This window comes from Electrophorus electricus, chromosome 5 (genome assembly GCF_041902795.1).
Source record: "Electrophorus electricus isolate QZ-2024a chromosome 5, ASM4190279v1, whole genome shotgun sequence".
Lineage (NCBI taxonomy): Eukaryota > Metazoa > Chordata > Actinopteri > Gymnotiformes > Gymnotidae > Electrophorus > Electrophorus electricus.
Window position 1 is genome coordinate 747501 of NC_137501.1, and position 10000 is coordinate 757500.

Consider the following 10000-nt stretch of genomic DNA (forward strand, 5'->3'; position numbering starts at 1 on the left):
AGAAGAGAGGGTGTAGAGAGAGCAAGACAAAGAAAGAGAAAGAGAGAGAGAGAAACTGACAGAAATGGAGTGCTGTGAAGGGTGGGTTATGGAGCGAGCGCACACACACCAAGCCCAACACATACCTTATTACCTAAAAGACCAAGCTACAGAGACTAAGACAGATTATTGTTCAGGAGCACATCCAACATGTTCAACAACACAGACTTTTTACTTCTCACCCACTACGACATCTCAGACTTCCTCCTGGACAACAATCACAGCTTTGAGCACAGTAGCAAACTGTCCACATCCTCCATGCAGATACTCCCTGATAAAACACTTCAGCTCAATACTGACAGATGAACCTTCCATTTAGGAAAAGAGAGGGAGAGAGAGAGAGAGACAGAGAGGGAAAGGGAAAGGGGGATGGGAGATAGAGAGAGAGAAAGAGAGAGAGAAAGAGAGGAAAGTGAAGATCTCTGCTAAACTCCAGATCTTATTCCAGTGGAGAGCAGCACACTCAGCTGTGATTGGTCAGAGTACACTACAGCCCTGTGGAATATAGCACTCTGATTGGTCAGACCACACTCCAGCCCGGTGGTGTATCGCGCGCTCGGCCATGATTGGTCAATTGGTCATACTCACACTTCTGCAAAGAGACACAGCAACTGACCAGAACATGCTCCAGGGTTAACGCAACGAGTCAAACACACAAACCAAAAACACACCAACGTGCACAGCTCAGAGACCCAGAGCAGAGGGACACACACACACCTGAACAACGTACCAGTCACAAACCAGACTGGTACGGTGTTAGAAAATGACCCAAATTATTAGAGAAAACCAAACCAGCATCAAACCAACTGTGGACGCCATATTGGTGTCTTCTTTCAGCGTGATCATTGTTAAGTGAAGTCAGAAGGAGAGCACAAGGAGAACAAGTAAAACTAAGTCCTCCCCAACTGAGTCTAATCATCACCACGCTGGACGAGACGCTGGACGAGACGCTGGTGGAGGAGAAACAGGCTGAGTGGCCCACTGTTGGAGAAACCGCCACTCACACACACACACTCACAGACACACACACACACTTTGTTTCCCTTCATCTATATCTTGCTTGCTTCCAACCTGTCTCCTTCTCTCTCCCTCTCGCTCTCTCTCAGGGTCAGAAGGTCAACATACAGAGATGACGTAACATCTCCTAGGCAGCGCCCCTCCCCCACACAGGGACAGACAGAGCTATACTTGGATCACTAATCAGGAGATTTGATGCCTTCGGTGCTTGTTATTGTAGGAACCGGCTGAGAGAGCAATCACACAGCTGTGAGCGTGTGTGTGTGTGTGTGTGTGTGTGTGTGTGTCTGTGTGTCAGACAGAATAATAGAGCGACAGATACTGAAGCATCCTGACAGATGAGGCCAGAAGAGCAGAAGAAGAAACTGTTCTGAGCTCGCACACACACACACACACACACAAACACAGAGAGAGTGCTCTCAGACCTCACACACGCAGAGTGCTCTCAGATCTCACACACGCAGAGTGCTCTCTGAATGCATGATTGACGTACTGACTGTATGATTGAGTGTATGATCGACACAACACCAGCGAGGAATAAGACATAAACAAACACTGATGCCCTGCAGCCCGAGAGACGGAGCTGGATCACCTGATCGAAGGCGCCAACACCACCACCATCCAGAACATTTCATCCAAACCGGGCTGCACTTAAACACCACCCCAGGCAGGGTCACTGGTCTGTAACTCTGTGAATCATACTGTATATGAGTAGGATGTGGTTAGAGGACTGACCACCTCATAACAAGTCAGAAAAATCCAGAACATGTCAACTCACCTCTGGACAAGCAACCTTACAGCAGATGTTTGAAACATGATAAGAAAAATAATTAAGATTCTGGAAGCAGAATTTGGTCCAGAAAACAAACCTCCATCTGTAAGGTTCTATAAGCAGAAAGCAGGCTTCTGTTTTACAGCATTTTTCCTGTCATATCACAGCACTTCAGAGATAACTATCATATGGGGGGAAAAATGCCACAACATCACACAAACAGGAACTCTGTGAAGTAATAGTGATGATACACAAATATCCCACAATCACACTGCAGGCAAGACAGAAAATAAAGCAGAAATCAGAATGTGGTAAAGGTCACACACTGCACACGATGGCGGTCATGACTCCATTCTCCCATTCTCGGAGCGACCCAGTCCAACGGCGTGCAGGACAGCCTTTACTGGGGGGGGGTCACTGCGTGACAGAGAGGACGACACACCGCTGGCTAAGATCTGGGTCAAAGACCGCGAGCGACTCTCTGACATTCTTGCACAGAGGTGCGCTAGAGACGCCAGGGCTGGAGTTGAGCTGGAAAGACCAGGAACCTTTAAAAGTTCATAATAGAGTGTTTAACACACGACTGCACAAGGCAGGAAGTCAGAGCTGTGAGAGGCGGACCAAAGTCAAACATTTGCTTATGCAAACAGTCAAAAGGAATTAACAATGACAAAATGTTTATTAGTGTGTTATTGCTGTAGATTCTGATACACACAACACACTGCGTTTACTCTACTGAACTAAGAGCACACATGCAGTCTGGAGTAGCGTATTGTGTGTAATACACACACACACACACACACACACACACACACACACACACACGTTTACTCTACTGAACTAAGAGCACACATGCAGTCTGGAGTAGCGTATTGTGTGTAATACACACACACACACACACGTTTACTCTACTGAACTAAGAGCACACATGCAGTCTGGAGTAGCGTATTGTGTGTAATACACACACACACACACACACACACACACGTTTACTCTACTGAACTAAGAGCACACATGCAGTCTGGAGTAGCGTATTGTGTGTAATACACACACACACACACACACACACACACACACACACACACACACACACACACACAGTGTTTATGCCACTGAACTAAGAGCACATATGCAGTCTGGAGTAGCGTATTGCGTGTAATACACACACACACACACGTTTACTCTACTGAACTAAGAGCACACATGCAGTTTGAAGTAGTGTATTGTGTGTAATACACACACACACACACACACACACACACACACACAGTGTTTACGCCACTGAACTAAGAGCACACATGCTGTTTGCTGTAACAGGTCCCAATATATCGGTGCCATTTTAACGTTAATTAGTAAATTGAACAAAGTCTGGAGGTCTATTAACCTCTGGAGTAGTGTATTGTGTGTAGACACACACAGACAGACACACACACTTCATGTCTCTAATGGATACATGCTATACTTTCTCATCACTACATTTGGCCCATTACCCTGCAGGACTGCTGGGTCTCTAACACACATGACAAAGGAAACCACAACATCACCGTGTTCTAAACTGCTATACAGAGCAGGATTTAAAACAAACAACCACAGATAAACAAATAAACAAACAAACTGGATATACTGAGATCATACTGAGATCTGTAATGGAATTAAATTAAATTCAATCTGAAAAGGTGCAATAAAACCCCTTTTTTAAGTTGAATTTATTTCATTTCAATTTATTTTTAATCTAGGGACACTTACTGAGTAGGGGCATCTATGTCCAGGAATAAACACTGTTATTAAAAATTCTGTCCCTGGAAAACTCTGACATGGTCACATGATTCCTGCTCAAACACACCTGATCACATCTGAGGTGTGTTTAGAGGCAGAGTCAACGGTGGAGGAGAAACTTTATTACACATACAGACCCAGGAGGGCAACACAGTAACCACACACACACACTCAGTACAGACCCAGGAGAGCAACACAATAACGACACACACACACACACACACACACACACACACACACACACACAGCACAGACCCAGGAGGGCATCAGCTGATGTCCACCACGGACTGGTTATGTCATCATCTCTCGTACAACCTTCAGTGGATACTGACTGAAGTGTTAAGGTTCACTAAATGCCTAAGACAGGTCGCTTCTCTCTTACACACACACACACACACACACACACACACACACACACAGAGTTAAGGTTCATAAATCAGGACCATAAATAACGTTTGACAGGTTAAACTAGCATTACACAACCAGGTGACAACCAGCCCGCGTGTCTGCTGACAGGTACCAACAGAGTCGCGAGCTCCTCCAGAAGACACATCAGGCTGTCGGGCACGCGGGCCTCCTTCACCAAGGGTCTGCGGATTGCAAACCAACAGACAGTAAAACTTTTGTAGTTTAGGTATGTGTCTGAGCACCTCGACGCACATGGAGACGGCAACTCGGTCCCCAGCAAAGGCCTCGTCAGAACGGGTTTCGCCGAGGCTGTCAGAAGCGCTACCTGAGTGACATGTCAATCACGCGCGTTACTACTGGGAACAGCAGCCCGTGCCTTCCGATTAACCACTCACGCGCATCACGCGCGAGCCCAGATATGCATACAAACGTCAGCCTACACCACAATTACGTCACTGATCTTATCGCGCTGTTGTGAACTGCACAGTCACAAAAAAAGAAAATCCCTGCATGAGCGAAAACGTGGCGGGTTTAGGACGGTAAGGACACGCGCACACCTGTTCGTCATCCGAGACAACCGTTATGTCACGTGCTACACGGCGCACAACACGGCGGAAACAGCAAACTTCGGCCGTGGCTCGAGGCACAGACGGCCACGGACGTGTTCGGAATAAGCGAGCGGATGCCCTACCTCGAGACGCTCCAAACTGGCGAAGCTCGCGATGGCGAAGCCGTCAATGAGGTCTTCCTCCTGGGAGCCGGACTCGCGCCGCTTCCGCCGGGGAGGTCGCGAGGCTCGCGGAGAGGATGAGGAGTGCGGAGCTCTTTTTCCGTTCTGGCTCGCGCGATCCTGCCCGGGACTTCGCTCCCGTTCCGAGCCCGACGAGGGGCTGTGGTCGCGGGCATCCCTCGCGCCCGCCTCCCGTCTCCGCACTCGCGCTCGCTGCGAACGGGATCTTCGGGTCTGCTTCACTTTTCCTTCCATTTTAGAATCGGTGCGATGCTTCCCCAAAAAAACAAAAATAATCACACTCGGTCACGGACGAGCGACGGACGTTTGTGATCGACACAACACACCCATGCACGCAGCGGCGCACACGGCTGCCGGTGATTCGTTAATCATCTACGGTGTGACCTTGGATGTAAAGAGCCGTAGTGTCACAAACAAACACATTTAACGGATCCATGCAGACTGCGCCGTGATCCAAAGCCACACGTACGTGGAAATCCGGTGCGACGGTACCGACGTCCCCGTCGTCTAGGCAGGTGGAAAACGGATATTAGTTACAATAGTGTGCATTCCACGCGCTTTCCAACTTTGTTGCAACGGAATAGCACAACATTACCGTGTGCACGGTGCAGACGTCGCGGTGGGATCGTGGCGCTGGCCGTGGGCTTCCGCCACCCAAACCATGACCCGCTGTCATAAAAACAAAACCCCAAAAACACGGAGGAGATCTGGGAAATCTCCGCCTTGACAGCGCGAGCTTGTCAAATGAATCGACAAAAATGCGCTCGTGAATAATACCGACAGTATCGGCAAGTTTCAGCAGATAAGCATCTCGTACTGCACGGACTCGCGCCACCATGAACCCACTCCGAGCGGAGAACGCAGGAGAGACGGGGTCTCCCGCGAGCCCGAAACGGCGTATTCCCAACACGAGCCTTCGCCCTTTTCCGCGCGCGATGCACTGGTGCGCCACGCATCTACACGCGCGGCGCGGAGACCTCGGCGGCCGCGTCTACACAAAGTTCCCGGATTCAAGTTCCCCAACAGCGTGCGTGCTCTGCGCTCTTTTCCAGAATATGCACAGCTTTGGTAAGTCGTGTTAAAGAGACAGGGGTGATTAAAACCTCCCACTTCATCTGAACTTGCCCTGCGAGCCGTAAACGTCCAACAGCCCAGATAACTGACGCACTTCCGCCACCTCTTCAAATGCCAAAGGAAGTGAGCTAGTTTATAAAATACTTCAAAATGTCTGGAAGGGACGCGTCTCGTGCTGGCGTGGCCGCTCGCGCTGTTTTCGGGGTTCGGGATCTCGCAGGCTCGCGGCCGACTTGTTCACGCCTCGGCGTGCGACGTGACGTTCGCTAGTGAGCGGGCGGATCTGCACGGCAGCTCCTGAGATGTCAGCGGTGTGTCACATCTGCGACTCCCGCGCTGGAGCCGAGGCAACTCTGACTAGTCGCTCGTGCCCCCAGCGGGTTGGCACGCCTGAACCGGGACTGTAAGTCTACCGCGAGCCCGTGGATAATAAATACAACAGCATGCGCTGTCACATGCCCCGTGGGCATCACCGTCTACGATTATAACAGCCGGTCCTTTCAATCAAGACCCGCAAATGTTATTATGCGAAGTGCAGTCTTAATAACGCACGCACCACAACAAGCGTACTGCAGATGTAAGCAAGTGAGTGTTTGCAGCGTGTGCACGTGCACTGCGTTCCCTTTCACGCACCAAGTCGGTTCTCGTGCAAATGCGGATGCAAACGGCTTTGATCAGCATGTAGTGTAGGCCGCCTCAAAGAAGCGCAGTGCCAGGATTTTATGAATCTAATGAATATTCATAATGTGCATATTAGCTGCAACATTTTAAATACGGAGTAAGACTAGCGCTCTGCTTCTTACCTGAGCTTCTTATCAACATATTTAAATATTTAAATACTGAACCGAATAAGCCAGACCCCTGGGAGATCCATAAATATGCTAATAGAGTTTAGCTGTATTTAGAGTTTCATTCCCTGTTGCAGCTAGTTGATGCTTTATGAATTATCCTGTCAGTTATGCCGTGTATTGTGCAGTCTTCAAAGCGTGATCTGAGCACAGGCGTGTGCCTCGGAAAGGCGTTCACTTTTAGCATTGCGTTTTTTGTTTTGTTTTTTTAATTATCTGCATGTGCTTTTGAGGGTTGCATGAGCTGAAATGATCCGTAAACATCAGCACGTTCTTGACATGGACATTACACGACTTCGAGCTGGTTCGTGCATTCTGTGTGTGCCTCAGACAAGACACGAGCAACGTTCAGATGCCGTTATCATCCACGTCATGGCGAAACGTCTACCTACAGTCGTGTGTCGCGCGTGCAACCCTGGTGTTCCTCACACGCGTCCAGCACGGGCCGCAGTTCCTCCCGATCTGACTGTCACAGACAAAATTCCTCTCCCGACCTGCAGCGCTCAGCCTGAGGTCAAGTGTTAGAAGAGGAACGGAGACTGCCTTTTTCCCGGGAACTCTTTGTGTGTGATTCAAATGGGCGCGCGCACGTACACACACGGACACTAGAATAAGAATTGCTGAAAACATCTGAGGGTTATTTTTCTTTTATCGGAAGAGACCTCACGAAGTTGTTTATTTATTTATAATTGTTTATTTATTCTAGAGCATTGACAGTAATTTCCTACTGGATGTTTTTTTTTAGTTTTTGGCATACATCTGCAAATGTTGCAGTATGTGTATATTAAACCTCCTGGCTAGCTTTTCTCATCACTTATCTCATTTTGTCCAGCTGCACCTGTGCATGGAGGACATTCTCCACCCACTGCTGATGGAGGTAAACAGGCTTAAAGGGTGTGTTCTCCACCCACTGCTGATGGTGTTAAACAGGCTTAAAGGGTATGTTCTCCACCCACTGCTGATGGTGTTAAACAGGCTTAAAGGGTGTGTTCTCCACCCACTGCTGATGGAGGTAAACAGGCTTAAAGAGAGTGTTCTCCACCCACTGCTGATGGCGTTTATATGGGCTGTGCTACATGAGGCCCTTGTGTTTTCAAACCATAGCAGACAGGAGCACAGCAAAGTACACAGAGAACAGAATTCAACTCGCGCACGCACACACACACACCAGTTCAGCTCAATGTCACTTTATGTATCATAATTCAAATGCCACAGGCAGCAAATGAACATCCTTCCACTGAAGAACACACACACACACGACTAGGATAGGATGCCCTCGGGTATGTCAGCATTATTCCGATGTGGGAAGTATTAGCCTCTAGTCCTCCCACCTGTGTCAAACTCCATCTCGTGACATTAAACTTTCCAGCATTCCCACTGAGTTCAAATGTCTGCCATGTTTGTGTCTGATGGAGAATAACTCACCTTCCCACCAACATTCCCATCCCAGTTCCACACTGGCACCTCCGTCCAAATTCCCCCCTCAGCCCACCTGTCAGGAGCGATAATGTCATATAAAACAGTGACAGATTTACGGCTCAAACAGATATTTAATATCACACAAGGAAAAGTTTAATAACGCAGAGTTCGACTGTATCCAGAGGGAAACACCAGCAGACGTCTGACAGCTGATTGAGTTTTATTTCACACAGTACATAAATTAGTGAGCCAAACCTGTCTGTCTCTCCTAATGAGAGAGGAGAGAGACAGTTAGAAATGTCAGTCTTAATGCCATGAAACGTGACCATGGGGAATGTAACATCATGAATCGCTTCAACACTTCTCTCTCTCTCTCTCTCTCTCTCTCTCTCTCTCTCTCTCTCTCTCTCTCTTTCTTATTGTGAAATCATTTCTCGCTTCTCTCCCTCTTTCTCTCCCTCCCTCTCTCTCTCTTTCTCTCCCCCTCTCTCTCTCTCTCTCTCTCTCTCTCTCTCTCTCTCTTTCTCTGGTTCCCTTTTTTGCTTGTTGTTTTTTCCCTAAAGCCCCAACAGACCAAATCAGTTTTAACATTTTGGGTGAATTCAATAGCAGGTTTTTAAAAAGGTTAAAAGAAAAAGGTAACCCCCCTCTCTCTGTTTCTCTGTCACTCTCTCTCTCTCTCTCTCTCTCTCTCTCTCTCTAAATCACAACGTTATGTTATTCCATTATGTTATTTGTGAGTGTTGTCTATGAAAGTCCAGGACCTGTGCCGTGTGCTCTGGCGGAGAGATTCCAGCTCCTTCTCCCTATCCTGGAGTCCTCATGAAGATCATGTGATCATGAAGGCCAGGTTTCAGACAGGACGACTCTGATACAGTAAGGTCCCAAACCGTAGGCGTAGAAGGAAGTAGAGTGGTGAGATTGTAGAATGTCTGGTTTTCGTTTACACAGTCCAGTGTTTTGCTCAAAGTGCTGTTCTCAGGCGTTTTTGTCTGTGGTGGTTGGAGACGTCTCTCTGTAATTACCAGAGTGGTGCAGAGGAACTGGAAGTGTGAGGTCCCAGAGCACATGCTAGATGTTGAGAGGCTGAAGCTCTCTCATGCACGCACGCACTGTATTTTCTGTTGGGTGTTTCACTGCTCCTTGTAAGCATATGTATGTAGATAGGGGTTATTGACAGAGAGCTAGACACAGAGTGGGAGAGGAAGATCATCAGAGTACCTTGTAATTGCATAGTCAACCTCCTCTAACAAGACCAGGAAAACACATTACTGCTACAAATATAAATATCATGACATTTCAAAGCACCCTGTGTCTGTGTGTGTGTCTGTGTGTGTGTCTGTGTGTGTGTGTGTCTGTGTGTGTCTGTGTGTGTCTGTGTGTGTGTCTGTGTGTGTCTGTGTGTGTGTCTGTGTGTGTCTGTGTGTGTCTGTGTGTGTGTCTGTGTGTGTCTGTGTGTGTGTGTGTGTGTGTGTGTGTCTGTGTGTGTGTCTGTGTGTGTGTCTGTGTGTGTCTGTGTGTGTCTGTGTGTGTCTGTGTGTGTGTCTGTGTGTGTCTGTGTGTGTCTGTGTGTGTGTCTGTGTGTGTGTCTGTGTGTGTGTCTGTGTGTGTCTGTGTGTGTGTCTGTGTGTGTGTCTGTGTGTGTCTGTGTGTGTGTCTGTGTGTGTGTGTGTGTCTGTGTGTGTGTCTGTGTGTGTCTGTGTGTGTCTGTGTGTGTGTGTGTGTCTGTGTCTGTGTCTGTGTGTGTGTGTGTGTCTGTGTCTGTGTGTGTGTGTCTGTGTGTGTGTGTGTGTGTGTGTGTCTGTGTGTCTGTGTCTGTGTGTGTGTGTGTGTGTGTGTGTGTGTGTGTGTGTGTGTGTGTGTTTGGCCGGGGGAGGGGGGGGTTTACGCAAACAT

The 10000-nt window shown here is 48.2% G+C and overlaps 1 protein-coding gene and 1 long non-coding RNA gene across 23 annotated transcripts in view; one reads left to right on the top strand and one right to left on the bottom strand.

Moving 5' to 3' along the window:
- Positions 1–5691, bottom strand: part of fbrsl1 (fibrosin-like 1) — a 211314-nt gene extending 205623 nt beyond the window's left edge. For all 19 annotated transcript variants that reach the window (XM_035530314.2, XM_081714885.1, XM_081714884.1 and 16 more), the window contains exon 1: positions 4704–5691. In XM_035530314.2, the coding sequence (XP_035386207.1) occupies positions 4704–4997 (294 nt within the window). In that variant the 5' untranslated portion in view covers positions 4998–5691. The remainder of the gene's footprint in view (positions 1–4703) is intronic.
- A 23-nt stretch (positions 5692–5714) lies between these two features.
- Positions 5715–10000, top strand: part of LOC113587047 (uncharacterized) — a 21758-nt gene continuing 17472 nt past the window's right edge. Inside the window, exons 1-3 of one of the 4 annotated variants that reach the window (XR_014123937.1) lie at positions 5949–6422; positions 7518–8742; positions 8861–8980. This is a non-coding gene — a long non-coding RNA (uncharacterized LOC113587047). Of the gene's footprint in view, positions 5832–5948; positions 6423–7517; positions 8981–10000 lie in introns of those variants that run through there. The other 3 variants (XR_014123936.1, XR_003411689.3, XR_014123935.1) reach the window with 3 other exon arrangements.